The sequence below is a fragment of the Microtus ochrogaster genome, chromosome 1, assembly GCF_000317375.1.
Source record: "Microtus ochrogaster isolate Prairie Vole_2 chromosome 1, MicOch1.0, whole genome shotgun sequence".
Classification (NCBI taxonomy): domain Eukaryota; kingdom Metazoa; phylum Chordata; class Mammalia; order Rodentia; family Cricetidae; genus Microtus; species Microtus ochrogaster.
The window spans coordinates 23,751,908-23,769,280 of NC_022009.1; the positions used below are offsets into that span (position 1 = coordinate 23,751,908).

The following is a 17,373-nucleotide window of genomic DNA, read 5'->3' on the forward strand; positions in this document are numbered from 1 at the left end:
ATCATTCTCTAGTACAGTGTGAACACAGAAGAGCATCATTCTCTAGTACAGTGTGAACACAGCAGAGCATCATTCTCTAGTACAGTGTGAACGCAGCTCTAGACAAGTCCATGTACCTTTCAGTTCACAAGATCCGTTTGAGAATCAAATCAGAGATGTGTTCTTCTCCTGAAAAAGAAGAAAAGTGCACACATATAGACTTGTGTTCAGTTCTAAAGTGTGCATAGACGTCCCCCACACAGGCTCCCTCTTGATATCCATGGACACTTGGTCTCCAGGTTTAGAGATCTTGAAAGCTTTGAGATAGTATGTAACCATTTGTTATCGATAATTTGATCCAAATCCAAACCTCTCACCATCTTGGCTACATACATACATGAATATTTCAGTAACACTCTGCATTAGGTTGTCGTCTCCATAGAGGCAAGGACTACTACTTTCATCTGCCTTCCTCCATGCTGAGAAGAATGGCAAATCCCGAAAAGTAGTAAATATTTGTGTGAATTAATGAAATCATTTTGTGTAACAGTCCTCTAGATTTTATTAGAAAAGAAATCTAAGATTTGGGGGCATGCCATGATAAGATTGAATAGTGATAAGAATGTTACACCTGGCTGGGCGGTGGTGGTGCACACCTTTAATCTCAGCCCTCAGGAACCAGAAGCAGATGAATCTCTTGAGTTTGAGGCCAGCCTGGTCTACAAAGTGAGTTCTAGGACATCCAGGTCTACACAGAGAAACCCTGTCTCGAAAAACCAAAAGAGGGAAAACAAGAATGCTACACCTGAATGCTGCGCCATCGTTACCCATCTGTTTCCATCTCCATCTTGATAAATAAATAATAAGGTGCATGAACCTTGCCTGTTAAACCCGAGGTTTGTCACCACGAATCACGACTGCTTTCCTAGCCCTTTGCCATCTCAGTACCATGATGGAGTCATGCAGTATAGCCATTATGCTGAGAAGGGAACACAATCTGAGTGCCAGAGCTATTATTTTACCCATTTGAGAACCTTGCCTTGGGCTTCGAGACCAGGCAGACATCATCTCTAAAATTATGCTAGGCACCAGCCAGAGCAATACTTAGCTCTCACTCTAATCACTGCCTACTTTATTTCCTTTAATTCCAAAGCAATCACTCCCTTGTGGTCTGTGCAGAAAGAGGTAATATGGAACCTCTAATTTCCTTGCTAGCCTTCTAGTGACATTTGCCGCCCCACTACTTACTGCTAACTGAAGAGACGGAGTGGAGGGGGACAGAGACACGGGAGATAGACCCGAGCCTTTGCCAAGACTGTTTGTTGAATTTCTTTGGGTGAAGTCCACTTTGTTTACTATTACAGTTGGTCTTCTGTATCCGAAGATTCCATGTCTCTGTATTCAACTAACCACAAATTTAAAATATTTAGGAAGTGTCTGTGCTGAGCATGTGCAGACATTTCCTTGTCAGTGTTTCCTAAACAATACAGCATATGCGGGCTGATTTGGGATCATGTAGAAGTGATTGTGTAGAAGTCTCTAGGAGAATGTGTACACTGTATTCCGATGTGATACTGTTGTGGGGAAGGGGATGCTCAGGAGTGAACGAGGACTCAGAGTAGGTTGGTACTCTCACCCCAGCCCTGTACCACTTTTCCAAAGGGATTTGAACATCCTCTAGCTTTGGTATCTAGGGGTTGTGGAACCAGTCCTCAACAGATACCAGGAGAAGATAAGTGCTCTGGCGATGTAACCCTAAGTAAAAATTTGTAAGGTAAAATAGAAAATTAACTTGTACTTAATAATATAAGCATGGCATGAAGCTTCTAGAACCTCACCCTTTAGCTCCTGAAGCAGTTTGATTGCAGTCATCATTTATAGCTGAGGGGAGCCTTTTCGGAGAAAGAAATTATACCTTAGGCAGCAAAACACAGCAAGAGAGTGAGAAAACATTCAGGATTTCTGCTCTTTGCAGGGTGGGTCTAGTCACGACCCCTCTTGCTATAGCTACGTCTCTTTACTACTCAAGCTCCCGCCCCCAGCAGCAATGAGAAGCCTCGGTGTTGTGCTGAGAAAGATCAAGCGTAAGGCCTTCTTTACACAGACTCAACCATGCCCTGGTCTGAGGTCAGCCTTAGCTATCACCATATAGGCGAACTACTCACGACACAAGTATCCGCTGTAGGGGGAGAGTGCTCTGTCTTTAAGGGATGATGGTTTGTTATGTGGAACATGGATGCATAAAAGCAGGTGCTGCCTGTGGCCTCTCCGATGGGGGACTTGAGAGGATACATGCAGCACTTTGTATCTGTTAACCTGTGCTGTCTTTTCAAATATTTACCAAGAGCCTTACTGTTTCTAAGAGTCAGTGTTTGGACTTAGTTTTCCACAATAAAGCCGGAGGTCGTGGCACACATGAATCCTAAAAGCTGAGCGGTAGACTGGAATGGTGGCTGGAATGTAGTCTTCACCACCCTGAGATTCAAGAGATGTCCAGCGAGGACCTTTGAGGAAAATCCTTTTGGTAATTACTATAAGATTCCACAGTAAATCATTAGCTTTGGTGACTAGAGCCAAGCAGTGTGGGGTGTGTGTGTGTGTGTGTGTGTGTGTGTGTGTGTGTGTACACGTACATCTTTGCCTATCGGGCTGAAGCCCCAGGAGACTTCATCTAGCTGGTCTCCTGTCCACTTCCTTATCGGCCTTGCCCTTTCTTGACTTTTAAACCACTTTATTGTTAAAGAGAGGCCTCATGGAGTAAATCTAAGGAGAGACACATTTCCCTGTGGTCCTTGAACAAAACTGGCCTCAGTCACCCTCTCTTTAAATGCACCCCCTGCCCTTTGTGTGGCAGGGCAGGGCGGGGGGCATTGAGACTGTCTCTTTATGTAGTCATGGCTATCCTAGAACTTGTTATGTAAACCTGGCTGGCATGTGGCCTTAATGTCACAAAGATCCATGCCTACCTCTGCCTCCGGAGTACAAGGGTCAAAGGCATGTGCTACCCTTTAATCTTCCCTTTTTAAATGGTAGAAAGCTCTATCTCGCCTCTCCAACACTTTGGGAGAATAGCATCCCACAGAAAACAGATTCTATAGACAAGTGTGAACAACAGATACATGAACTTTTGAACACTTTCGTGGTCAGATTACAAACCCAGCACCAAGGCCTGCCTAGGTGCAAGGGGCAAAGGAGAGATCAATAAGTGATCTTTAATCCCCTCTTACTTAACTGCTGTACTGTCCATTAATCCTTTTCAACTCACTCCAGAAAACAACTCTTGGTTTGTCTGCCCTCACCACATAGTGTAGCACCACATCAAAGCATAGCTTGGGTGTGGCTCCCAGAAGTTCCCTTTGTGTCCAGAGCAAGGGTATTGTTCCATCCCTTGCTGTCTTCTGGTACCCTGCCTTTCCCCAAGTGAACCATCTGTATCTCAGGCATTTATTCCTGCTTGTTTGTTGCTGTCTATATTTTTTCTTCTATTTATGCAGTTCATAAGCTGTATTTGAATTTTCTTAGCACTGCCACGTTTGAGATCTCAAATAGTGTTTGCTCTCATGTCTTAGATGGTCAGATCTGATGTAACTTGAGGGCAGGCAGAGGCCACATTTCTCTTTGTAACTTCCCACTCTCCCCGTGGCCTTGCTTCTGATAGAGAGCACAGTGATTCTTTGTTGAATTACATTTGAGGTATAAAGTTTGTTTGAGCATGTGGGACAGCATGTAACTTCAGCCAGGGACTTCTAGTTAGGTCTGTCCCCAGACAACCCCTTTGTATTCCAAAAGGGTATGTATCTGAGTTGTTGGGGGGGGCTGTTTTCTGGGATTCCATCAGGGCAGTTCCACGGTATTTTAATTAGAATACTGGCATCAGCACTACCTTTAGCTAACATCAGTAACAAGCAGTAACACTTGGGCGGGCCAGGCACCGGAAACTGGCTGCCTCCTCTGTTTCTCCTCCCCGCTTTCCAATCCATCACCTGTATTTATTCCTGCTATAATTTAAACACCTGTCTAGATGGAATGTATGCAATGTGTCCTTAGCCCACACATCCAGATATTTGCTCACCTGCCCTATTCAGAAGGCTGCCTCTAAAATAAATACTGTTTTGGTACCAGAAGAAAAAATGCGCTGAGGTCACCGCGGTAGTGGACACAAGGCAGAGAATGGGAGTCGAACATCTGGATTAACTGCTGTAAGAGTGGGAGCTGAGGGAGAGGGGAGGGCAAGGAGAAACATCTGCCTAGCAGGCCCCAAGGCTTAGATGAGCTAGGAGCTGGTGGCCAGATTTCCCACAGGCAATTCGTCCCTTAGCTAGCCAGCCAGAGGAAGGCAGAGGTATAGGTAATGAGCTGGTGGTTTTTAGGTTTAGATGGTTGTTTAATAATGTCAGTGTAATAAAAGGAGTCTTGGACTCTTCTGGTTTGTTTTGAAATGTTTTGTATGCTTTTGCATCCTCGGCATGCTTTTAAAGTTTGAGCACCCAAACAACACCAAGCAATAGTGAAACCTGACTATCCCTTCCCATCCCCCTTGCTTTATGACTTACTCCATCCAAGGCTTTTCTGCTGTCTGTTGGAAGGTCCCCTTGGCTTTGTGGGGGACAGGAAGCCATGCACGTTCCCCTTTCCTATTCTTGCCTTTTGTTTTCTACCATCTCTGAAAAGTGATTTTCAAATGGCAAATCAGCTGCCCGTGATCTTGTTGAATGTAGGTTGGCTCTCTGGAGTGAGGCTGAGCTCTGCACTTGCACAAGTGTCCAGGGATGCAGGTGCTGCTGCTCCACAGACTGAAACTGGAAGGTGCAAACGCTGACACAGTGGTGGAAGTCATAAGATAGGGAGGTTTGTCCTCAGGAAGTCTAAAAGTTAAATTTAAAGGCTACACTTAGTGATTATTTTACCTCTCAACTTCAGTTTCTCCATCTATCTTTAAGAATAAATTAGTTCACACATAGTGTGCTGAGCAGAAGACTACAAAGAGCTGTTTATTAAATTCAGCCATCGTTAGATTCCTGTGATTCCATTGTCATTGCTGCTAAAATTGTACCATGGTAGGACATCTCAGATGTGCTAATGCAGAGCACAAGGCTCTTCATAAGCTGCTATGCCAACTTTGTGCATAAAGATGTGAATATTGTGGCTGTAGAGATGGCTCAGTGGTCAAGATCACTAGTTGCTGTTGCAGAGGGCCTGAGTTCAATTCCCAGCACACACATGGTGGCTCACAACCATCTGTCTCTAGTTCCAGGTGAGCCAACACCTTGTCATTTCCATGGGCACATGGTACACATATATACATGCAGGCAAAACATTAAAACACAGAAAATAAAATAAATCTTCTTAAAAAAGATGTGAGTAGTCATCATCAATTGGACATGTTCTTTTTTTAAAATTTATTTTTATTTATTTTTTAATGAGTGTACATGTTTTGCCTTCCTATGTGCCTGTGGGCCATGTGTGTGCAGTGCCCACAGAAGCCAGAAGTTTCAGTCTGTTATGAGCTTTCTTATGGGTACTGGGAATCTAACCCCAGTCCTCTGGAAGAGCATCCAGTTCGCTTAACTGCTGAGCCATCTCTCTAATTTGGGCATTTTCTTTGAATCACAGTTTTTATCGTTAAAAGTGGTTTTTAAATTGCCCTGCCTATCTTCTAGGCCCATTTGCGGCCAGTGCCATGAATCTAAGAATTGGGAGTTTAGTAACATGCATTCTAGTTAGTGACCAGCTCAGGGAAGCTGACTGTGACCTCTACTGTAAGAGAAATGACAAGTATTGCTATATTCTTGTGCATTTTGGCTGAGACTTTCCTTTGAAGAAATTCTTTAGCAATAAAATGCTTGTTATGGCCACACACCAGTACACACAGTACCATTTCTCACTTCCTCATCTAGTCGGAGCTAGAGGAAAATGTAATTGGATAGAGAAGCAGTTTGCAGTGAGCTGGCACCTGTAGTTATCTTCTTATATATAGAGACCTCCTTGCCCTATATACTCACCCAGTGCCAGGAGACCTGCCTTTCTTGGCAAAAGAAATTGATGCTTGGATCCATTAGTTCAGGGATTCCTTTTACCTGTTATAGAAAAGGCTAAGGGGCTGGGACAGAACCAGGATCATTTCTATGTAGTAATTTATCCATTATACATTTATTGTATAAATATATACAATATATATATTTATCTAGAGATGGTCAAGGCTACAGGGAAGTGCTGTCCACTAAATTAGCCACTGGCTAGTTGAATTTTAAAATTAGAGTTTAAAATCAAGTTTCTCAGTCACACCAATTTGAAGTACACAAGAACCATATGTGGCTAGTGGCTGTTCCATTGGACAGTGTGGGTTGTCAGTTCATCAGCAGGAAGCATTCTGGTAGATTATGTTCTTTAGAGCAGAGCTGGAAAATAGGAATGACCTGCAAATTGTCCCCTGTTTCTTGTTTAAAACTGTATCAAATCATTCCATTCTAGTGTGATTAAGATGCAAACTATGTGGCTATACATAAAGGTTGTTAAAAAGAAAGATCAACTCATTCCCTCACTCTGTGGTTGATTGACAGTGTGAGTCCTTGCAAGACAGATCTTGGAAGCGAGGGGTAGGGACAGTAGGTGTGGTATGTGTTCAGTGACTTCTAGGCAAAGCGGGCGAGAATACAGTATTGACAGTAAGGGCCAGGTTGTTTGGGAAGAAAAAGGTAAGAAGGTTTAAAGTTTTCCTGTTCCGGGTATTGTCATCTAAGCAGTAATTACCTGCTGCCTCTCTAAGTAAATTATCAGTGCCTGCTTCTGTGTTTAAAGAGATCTCAATGGCTGCCAACTCTTGGTTCACACACAGAATAAAGAGTGGATACTGAATCCACAACCCACCAGCTGTGCAAAGTTGGGCACATGTTCCTGCCCCCTTTTACTTAGATGAAATAAAACAGACTGAGCTTGTTTTTTTCTGTCTCACTTCTGTAATGTCCTCTGAGGAAGAAAAATGGGAAGTAGGATTTAAGGAGGGAAGAGCGACCATTGCTTTCTTGATGCTTGTAGAGTCACTTCCTTCTGCAGTAGAGGTCTCTGATGGCAGTTCTCGGGTAGTTAAGAGCGAATAGGATTGTTTTCCTACATCTTAGAAAACGGGTTTGAAACTAGAGCCCAAGGTCTGCAAGTGTTGCACGGCTTTGGGTAAAGCACTGTAGTAGGCTCTCAGAACCTCGGTTTTCTTCCTCTGTGAAATGGAGTGTCTTCCTCTGTGAGTATTGGGTAAAGCATACATGAGCTCGTTACAGCATCCAAAGTGCCCTGAGCCACTCAGGTGGTAAGCTGTGTAGTCTAGGGACAGAATGCCCCATGCACCTGGAGTCCAGCACTCTCTTCTCATCTTGACCTTGCCTCAGTTAGATAGGTGGCGTTTGTGTGGCTACTTGGCTGCTTTAGAATTTTGTTTCCTTGTTGGTAAAACAGACCTAAGAGTATTACTCGGGGTGGATGTGATCAGGCAAGGATGGCAATATGTGACACACTTAATAAGCAGGTGTTTGCTACGCCAGCACATCAGATCTCTCAACTCTGTCCTCTCCTCTCTTCTGCCTTCTCTGTTCTCCAAATCCTGCTTCTTCTGCTAAACATGACTAAGTGTGCACGTTTTAGCCTACTGTTTAACCACTGTAAACTACTATTAAATTCCCTTTATTATGTTTTGGTACAACTTTTTTTTTAAGTGTGTGTCTATGGTTATATATCTGCAGAGACCAGCAGAGAGCATTGAATTCTCTGGAGCTGGTAGTTTTGAGCCACCAGATGTCCTTGTTAAGAACCAAACCCCGGTCCCCTAGAAGAAGTGCAAACGCTAACCATTGAACCATCTCTCCAGCCCCGGTTTTCAGTACAGTTCTTCCTTATCACAGTGATATTTCTTTTCTTTCTTTTTTTTTTTTTTTTGATTTTTTTTTCGAGACAGAGTTTCTCCGTAGCTTTTGGTTCCTGTCCTGGAACTAGCTCTTGTAGACCAGGCTGGCCTCGAACTCACAGATATCCACGTGTCTCTGCCTCCCGAGTGCTGGGATTAAAGGCGTGCGCCACCACCGCCCGGCTCACAGTGATATTTCCACATTGTAATATTTTTACAGCCTACAAGAGTATGATAAATTCATTTAAAACCCCTGGTGTTTAACAGCGCACAAAGGTGTGCAGTCCGTGTGGGTTGAGAATATGTTCTCCAGTCCTACTGGAGCTGATGTCACTGGTTCAGAGTCTGGCCCCTGCGACCTGTATGTAGGGTGTAGAAAAAGGACAGAGTATTTCAGAAGACCCAGGGTCCAGGGGAAAGGGGCTTGCATCATCATGCTGCATCCCGCCCTAACCCTGTCTTAGGTGTCCTTGAGTCATTCGGAGCCTTTCCTCTGTCCCTGGTACCTACAGACAGCAGAGCAGAAGTGGTAAGTCATGATTAGCTCCCGAGGCCTCTTCTCAAGTGTGGGCCACCCTGGAGAACTGAGCCACGGTGCCCCAACACCAGCCTCCCAGTCGCCAGAAGCTGTTCCCAACCTATGGAAAACAGCTCTCTGTCCAAGACAAGTAGTTTGAGTCATTGGTGAGAAGACACTGGCCTGGGCTGTTTTCACTTACCAACTTCTACAACTAGGGAGGAAATACTACACCCGTGCTAAAAATGACTTTTCTGCCTTCATGATTTCAGATAATTTTTAAATGTAGAATTCTTTCATTTGTAAATGTCAGGGTTATTTAGGTACTTCAAATGTTTTATAGGCAAGCATTTCCCTTCGGTTTGCTTCTCTTGACTGATGACCTAAGATACCATGTGGCAGCGTGTGCACAAGAGCCCTACGCTGAGCATTGGGTTTTTCCTCTCAGTGTCTCTGTCTGTCCTGTTCTAAAATGCTTTTCTGGGCCTCCTTTCCCTTTCTCTCACCTGTCGTTACTGCCTAGGTTTTATACTGAATACGTCCCCACTGCAGTGAACCTAACAACTTTGAAACAGTGCTGTGGCTCATTAAATAATTAAAAGAAAATATGGAGAGTTTACAGAAGCACAAGAATAAAAATGATATTGCCATGCTGAAGTAGATGCTGTGTATTCTGGGTTTTTCTTTCCCGTTTTTGAGTTTATTCACATGTTTATTTATGTTTAGGGGAATTTACACTGTAAATTTTTATTAGCATGTGATTTTTTATTAGCATGATTTTTTCATATTGCCAGATCAAGTGTTTCTGAAAAAAGTTAATGAATAAATTATTCTCTTATATAGATAGAGCAAAATGTAACTATCTTGTTAGCCATTTATACCTTCTCCTATTTTTTTTTTTAAAAACAATGCTTGCTTTTAAGTATATGTTTTCTGTAGTATGTGGTATAAAGCCAGACTGTGGAGTTCTGGTCCTTGAACCCTAGTTCTGCTGTTTATCCTGAGGCATCAATGCAGTCCTGGCTGTTTCCTCCTGTGCAGAATGAGGGTTAGGACGGGCACTGCACTGATGACCAGACTCCAGACTCTGACTTTGCATGAGATGCGTGTAACTTACTCACACTTACTTACTCAGATCGTATTTCTTACTGTATTCTGATAAACACTAACTACTGTTGTAATGGTCACTGTCATTTGTCACCTGCAGCATTCTTGCTCTGGTAGCAAACATCAGAGTGGACAATATTCTAGTGTGCTGTAATAACATTCCTAAATTGGTATCTAGAGAAGTCGTCTCAACTCGCAGACACAGGAAAAATATAAATACCTATCTAATCTGCCCCCTGACATCATTGGGCTCTTTTTTCTTTCTTTTTTTTTAATGATTTATTTTATTTTTATGCATTGGTATTTTGCCTGTAGGCATGACTGTGTGAAGGTGTCAGATCTTCTGGAACTCAAGTTACAGGCAGTGGGGAGCCACCATGTGGTGCTGGGAATTGAACCCAGGTCCTCTGTAAGAGCAGCCAGTGCTCCTAACCGCAGAGCCATCACTCTGAACACTATTTTGCAGTATCACAGTTTTGTCTTACAACTTGCATTTCTTTGCAGTTTACATTTTTAGAAAATAATTTTCACTTACAAATGGAAACTAGTTCAAAATGTTAAATTGGCTGGTCACATTCCATCTTTGTAAATCATTTATGAATGTTAATTCCCATTTTGATGAACTGTCCACGTTTTTCTTTCTAAATGACTAAGTTCTTAGTATAATTTTTGTTACTGTTCTTATCTCCAACTGAAGCTTGTCAAGCAGTAGGGAAGAGGCTGTCTGGTGTGAACATTGCTAGCCCCATCCCAGTGCCATCCGCAGTGTTTGCTGGAGTGCACAGACACTGCAGGTCCCTCCTCTGCTGGCCTTCTGTGCACAGAAGCCAGTCTGTGCTCTGTGCCTTTGTCGCAGCCGCTGCTCTCAGCCCACATGAGTCAGTCTCTCAGACTGTGATTGCTCCCATATGGTTTTCATGATCCTTTCCTAAAACTTTGTGAAATGAAGTTCTTTCCGTCCCCTCATTTCTAGGTGGCAAACCTGAACTTGGCCGGCAGTGTCATAAACAGAAGTAGCGCCTCCACACCCCCCACCCTTCGGCCTGTCATCAGTCCTAGCGGCCCGACGTGGTCTATACAGTCAGACCTCCACGTTCCTGAGAGCCACACCAGCCCCCCTGGGAGCAGGTGAGTGAAGGGCCTGGGGCTAGCATTTGGGTTACACAGGACTGGCCTGCCTGCAACTGTGTCCCAAGTGGGGTGGTGCCACAGAGAGCCCTGAAAGGAGGCTAGTGAGCAGATACCTTTCCTTTGCCTGCCCACATCCTCCAGCATTGAGCCAAAAAGGCCAGCGCTTTAATTTGTAAGGTTGTTTTCATGAAAACTCAGTGAAGAGGAAGTTTCTGATAGTCGGGGAAATTGCTCTGTTTATCCTCGCCTCTGCCGAACGGTCTTCCTGGTGTCTGAATTTTGCCAGTGTGTGCTCACCCCTGCTTCTTTTTACAGCCTATCCTGCATTGTGCTTCAGGTCCTTCCGACTCTGCTTTGGACAGGCGTTTGTCCCTTATTTTTCCAAAAGCTAGGTCATATAATTAAGTGCCAACCATAATTAAGTTACATAATTAGGCCTCCTCCAATAATGTTGACTTGAGGGGTGGGAAGGTATTTCCTTTATGTAGTTGAGAAGAAGTGGTACGGGATAAAATTCAAATGATCTTGGACATAAAGCAAGTTCTAAATTAAAAAGAAAGCACCATATTGAATGATGGTCTCTTTCTGTATTTTAACACTACCTTTATGAAAAAAGATAATATGAAATAGGTTCCCAAATACAAAGTACGTGGTTCTAGGTCTTCCTAGTGTGGCAGTGTCCTAAAAAACAAAGAAAGGGTCTCTGTATGAAAACCTCATCCTGATGCAGAAAATGCTTGGGGGTGTGCTTGCCTCACAAGCCCACCCACCTGATCTCAGCCCACAGAACCTGCGGTGAAAGGAGAGCTATCCCAGCATGCCATCCTCTGACCTCATGGGAGCCATGGCACATGCACAGACACAGACACAGACACAGACACAGAGTAATAATAATGCTTTGTTATTTTGTTTTGTGCTTTCCCCCTTTATCACTTTTTTCATACAATATATTTTGATCATATTCTTTCTCCTCCCTCAACTCCTCCCAGATTCTCCCCACCTCCCTACCCATCCAACTTCAAGTTGCTTTGTTTTGATTTTGAGACAAGGTCTCTCTGTGTAGCTCCAACTGGCCTGGAACTCACAGAGATTTACCTGTCTCTGCCTGAGTGCTGGGACTAAAGGGGTGCCACACTATCACTTATATTAATAAACACACTATCACTTATTAATATTAGATAATAATATTTGATAAAAAATCTAAAAATTTTTAAAAGAACAATATTGAGTCAGCAACTAACTGTGATTTTAACGCTGTTTGAACTACTGTTGTCCATATGAAATTTCCTGCATGAGAGCATGAGCTCATCTGTCTCGCTGTAGTGTTATTGAGTATGGATCCAGCAGCACCCGCCCCTCAGTCAGATGAGCAGTGAAGAGCCATGGGCATTAGAGTGAGTGAAGCGTCCTGACCACAGGATCCTCTTCCATGGGCATGGAGCTGTCAGGTGTTCCAGTGAGTGGTGTGTCCCCCCCCATCCCAGTTCTTGCCCCCGCCTCTTTTGTGCTGCTTTGATGGAAACCTGACAAGGAAGACAAAAGACCTGAGGAGGAGGAGCTACCCAACAGTTGGAGTTTCTGTTGCTGTCAGAGTTAGTATTTGAGGAGCTAATTTGGGACCCAGAAACCATGCCCAGGAAGTGACATAAACATAAGCACATTACATCATGCCCTGGAGTGGCGTCTCTTATTCCCATAGTCATTGTGATTGGGATCGAAAGAAACATCTCAGTTGAGGATTAGAAGTGCTGGGGACAAACGGGGCTGCAGCACTTTTGAGACAGGGCGCCCTCCACACAGTCCTCTCCAGGAAAGTCTGTTGTCTGATTTACAGTCTACAGAATGACCACATTCCTGACACAGAAGTCATAGGAAAGAAGCTCTCTTCCCACTTTCTTCACCTTACGAATGTTTACAGGTGTTAGGTTTTCATGACCGGGCAGAGCTGTTCCTGCGAAATGCGTTTGTGCTGCGGTCTCTGCTATTCTAGCTGGGGGACAGCAGCCAGCACTTTCCATTCTGTAAACAAGATGTCAGAGTACACGTTTGGAGATAGAGAGTTTTTCAGTTTGCATATTTGGAGGAGGGGGCTCTAATAGAAATTCCGGCTGGCTGTAGAGCTTTCTCTTGGCAACACCTGTTAGAAATAAGAGGCAAGATGGTGGGGTGTGTCAGAGTTAGAGCTCCCCGCTGGCCTGTGAGCCTTGCAGTGACCTGGCATATGGCATACTGTGTTTGCCTCAGTGCCTCTGCAGCCAGAACGCAGCCTCCATGAAGCCCCCTCAGCTTTCCATCTTGACTTAATTGTCTATAATAGCTCTGCTTGCTTTTCTTTAAGCATAAAAACCAGTCTAATGAAGTCCAAGGAGCCCTGGAATGTCTTCTGAGGCTCCTTGGTAACCTCTAGTTGCTAGGACAGCCTGGGGCTCAACTTGGGCATTCCAGTTCCACGTGGAATTCCAGGAGTAGCCACCCAAGAGCTAAGTGAACTGTGAGGGCCCCGCTCGAGGCCTCTACACAGACCTGAGGCCTGATTTCCATTTTCACATGGTAAGTCACTGTGCAGTGGGTATTTTTGGATATTGATTTAGTCTCTTGTTTCTTTTTTGTAGTAAGAAGTGACTAAGCTTAATGAATATGGGATTTGTAGCTTAGAGATGTGAGTTTTATTACTGGTTTTGACACTCAGCGACCCTAAGCTATTTATTTAATCTTTTTATAGGGTAGGCATACTTACTTACATATAAACTGGTCTGTTTTGAGAGCTTTTGGATTGCCTTTGATCTCCTTGGAGGTGGGAGCTAAGTAAATAAAAGGTACTCTCCCTGGTTTCTGTGATAGGAGCAGTGAATTCCAGGCTGATACAGTCTGCTAATTCAGTAAGCGAGGCTGCCCAGCGAGGCTAAGATGGAAAGAGACTCCCCGTGCTGGCTGTACTTTGATCAGCTTGTCGGGGAACCTGGAGACTTGGGAGCCGCAGGAATGAGTAAACGGTGACTCACGAGAACTCACAGATAGTGTTACCCCACTTTTCCTCATGTTGCTATTCTTCTCCGTTTTATGGATCGCACAAGTTTTCACCAGACAACCTTATTCTTCCCTCGCTGTTGGAAACTGCTCCAAATGTAGCCTCAGGGCTGTCGTCTCCCATTGGGTCAGTGTGAGCTCAGCCCAGCGCCTCAAATCCCCTGGTTCCTTTGGTCTGTCTGGAGTCCTGCTCAGGCTTTGTTGTGGGAGAGGAAGGCAAGGAGCCCACAACTTGCCCAGACAGTCTGAGACCTGGCCGTGCAGCTTGCAGTTCCCTAGACGCTCTGGAGTTGGACTTGGCCCGCCATTCCTCTGTTGTTACTTTTCAGAGGTAATAAGTGAGATTAATTGCAGGCCATTCTCCAGAAGAGACTTGTTAGGGCCAAATTCAGTCACATGTGTAGAAGCCTGAGGCATTCCTCAAGCAGGGCCAGTATGAATTACCCAGCAGGACTCTGGGATGCAGGTGCCACATTAGACTGTGGGTGCCTGTATCATGTGTTTATGACCTTTTCTTCAAGCCTGGCTTCTGGTCTCTAGGTGTTGGTACCTGACTGTTTTGACTTTTCCCTCACTAGTGAGCTAGGTTGGCTTTTCCACTATCTGTCTTCTGGGTACAATGGGGAGCCACTAGGAGCTGCGAATGCAGGTCTCTCCTGCCTGCTGCCAGCCTTCTGTGGAGCTGGACCACATCACCAGGGAGGATGTCTAGGTGAGGAACACCCGATGGATGGTCTTGGGGTGCACTTCTCTTTGTGAGTCCTTCTGGGAGACCTGGAAGGGTTACCATAAAGTCTTGGCTGCTGCTTGGAGTGATTTGGGAAGGACAGGGCCTCAGACAGCTTGGCAGGAACCTGAGGCCCTGTTTTTTCCAGACCAGCCCTTCCTTGTGGGTCGAGCTGTCAGGGAATCCCACGAATGTCTGGCTTCTGCCCCTTTGTGTGTTTTTCCAGCATTTGTCATTGAATTATTTTTATCCATCTCTGGCTTTTTTGCTTGCACACACATCCTGGGGATTTGTCTATTCCTCGATGGTAAAGGAAAGTGAGTTAACAGAAGAATACAAGCAGACTTTATTCCTTCTTCTTAGACCTTGTGGGCATGAGATGCTCAGCTAGGTCAGCCCTAACTCTCAAGTAAGTGTCTGTGTTTCTTAGCTTTGTCTCCTAGCAGAGAATGGGAATCCTGGCAATTCAAGACATTCTTTGTTACCCTGCCCCTGTTCTCTCATTCAATAACCAATCAGAAAGAGTCTGGCATCCTGCTGTGTGTAATGTTTAGAATAAGTTTTTTTAAAGGTTCTGATTGCAGTTTAGCTAATATTTTTCTCCCTTTGTTTAAATTACTTCTCCCAAATACTGTTGGAGAGCCAGGTCTGTGACTTCACAACTTTTCATTCTTTGTCAGTTGTCAGCAGCCTTTGGTTCGTTCATTTCTTTGCATGGTATGTCCTGTGCGTTTTCTGTATCAGGCATTTTGCTACATGCTGGGGTGGGGCAGTCAGTAACAAAGAACAGCCCTGGTCTCCAGGTGGTGTGGTCTGTCTTCTCAGAAGAGGGTTTTCAGGTAGGTAGGGGTTAAAAGTTATGTAATCTCGGCTTTTTGATCATTAAAAAGTTAGCATCCAATGTGAGAAGATGTTATGTACACATGAACCGAATAGAGAGCCGTGCCGGACAGCACATATCAGGTCCTGCATTTCCTGGCACAGGCAATTGGAAAGAGTATGAAGAACAGGTCGGACTTCTCACACACTAATGTTTCAGCATGGCAGAACCTTGAAGCCAGTGCACCAAAATGACCCATCACAAGGAGGCAAATGTATGCACACGGAGATAAAATCTCAGTGGTTCCAAAGGGCTGGGGCAAAGGAGAGGAAGAGTCAGTGTTTAGAGGATACAGCGTTTCAGTCTCCTAAGATGAAGATGTTCTAGGATCTCTTGTAGAACAAAGTGAATGATGTGTTTAATGTTCCTGAGTGTACACATAAAAATAGATGAGAAATATGCAATTGTGTGCTTTTAAGTACAGTGTAGGAAGAGCATGAAGGTCTATGTAAAGATTGGAAAGAGCTCTGTATTCCTCAGAAGCTGTCCATGTCAACGTAATAGGAAATGGGCCCGAAATCCCTGTGGGGATAGTATATGGCAACGTAAGGGGGAGAACCTGAGGATCTGAAAGACTTGGATTTGCCCAAGTGAGTCTGTAGCCTTGGACAAGTAACAGTTAGCTACAGCTGCCACCACACCCCCAACGTGTGTGTGTGTGTGTGTGTGTGTGTGTGTGTGTGTGTGTGTGTGTGTGTGTGTGAATGGAGACTGAACCTACAGCCTGTGGGTGCTAGGCAAGCACTCTACCACTGAGCTATATCCCAGCCCTTACTACTTTTTACAAATGTGCATAATAATACCTGTCTTCTTATTATTCTTAGAGATTACATGGAGTTGTATGTGAAAGTAGTCAGCAGAGGATAATGCCTGATTTAGGTATAGGCTCTTGAGTTCCAGAGAGAGACACAGTGGGGAGATGCAGACAGACTAACACCAAGGATTGCCCAGGATGCTGCTGCTACAACACTTAGTCCTGGGCTGGTCCAGAGAGCACTGCCACTGCCCTGTGTGGCACCTGAGCTAGATTGCCCAGAGGCAGTCTTCCAGAAGGTGGGAGCTCTTAGGGAGGGGCCCAGCAGAAGCTCTGCCTTCATTGAACTCTGCTGAAGCGCAGTGCCCTTCCTCTCTGCTATCCTCTGAATGTTGAAATTTCCACTGCAGCTCAATGTTCCAGCCAGCAAACACTCATATTTTCCATCCATCCTGGGGGTCGAGCTTTGGGAGAGCCTTTCTCTGGAGGAGCTTGGAGCTTATAATTTTGTACTTCATCCTGTTATATAAACAACAGTGTTTAGCCAAAGAGCACAATCACAGAAAGAAACCACTGGGGGGGGGGGGGGTTGGAAGAAGGCTAACAAAACAGCTCTTTCATGTTGGAGCCCTGCAGAAGTGATATTTTACTACTTACTCTCTTCCTTTCTTTCCCATAAAACAAACTTTTCCTGACCTTCCTCCTCCTGAGAACTCCCTCATGGGCATGTCCCTGAGTCTGAGGCTTCCCCAGCATAGGACTAGAAAGGTCTGCATAGCTCCCTGAAGCTGCACCCTTCTATGCCCCAACATCATATCCTCTCCAGGGACAGGTATGTACCCCAGGCAGTTCCAACCTGTCAACAGCCTTCAGCTCCTCCCTCACCAGGAGAGCAGTTGAGGGGATGTTGGTAAACACAAGAAATATGTCCCTCACAGCTGGCTGGACATCATGCCAGAGCAAAGGATATTTGGGAACTTGGGGCCTCATTTCTGAAGTAAAAGAAGTGATTCCTTTTTTGTAGGATGGGGGGAGGTTCGAGACAGGGTGTCTCTGTGTAGCTCTGGAGCCTGCCTGGAACTCAGTCTGTAGACCAGGCTGGCCTCATACTCACAGAGATCTGGCTGCCTCTGCCTCCCAAGTGCTGGGATTAAAGGTGTGCACCGCCACTGCCCAGCCAAGTGGCTCTTTCTTATCCACGAGTCATAAATAAAATACAGATTGCTGTGTTGTCACTTCCAGGCACCAGTTTGTTGTGCCTTTCTAACACCCAGAGCAGTGAAAGTCAACTGCTTTCCATTGCCACAGGACATACAAACACTAGACACACACATGCATTGTTAGACTTGCAAACACA

At 44.8% G+C, this 17,373-nt stretch overlaps 1 protein-coding gene across 9 annotated transcripts in view; it reads left to right on the forward strand.

The window, feature by feature from the left end:
* Ttll5 (tubulin tyrosine ligase like 5) overlaps positions 1-17,373 on the forward strand; it is a 256,735-nt gene that overhangs the window by 123,252 nt on the left and 116,110 nt on the right. For all 9 annotated transcript variants that reach the window (XM_005343377.3, XM_026780184.1, XM_026780181.1 and 6 more), the window contains one exon: positions 10,471-10,625. In XM_005343377.3, coding sequence (XP_005343434.1) covers positions 10,471-10,625 — 155 coding nt within the window. The remainder of the gene's footprint in view (positions 1-10,470; positions 10,626-17,373) is intronic.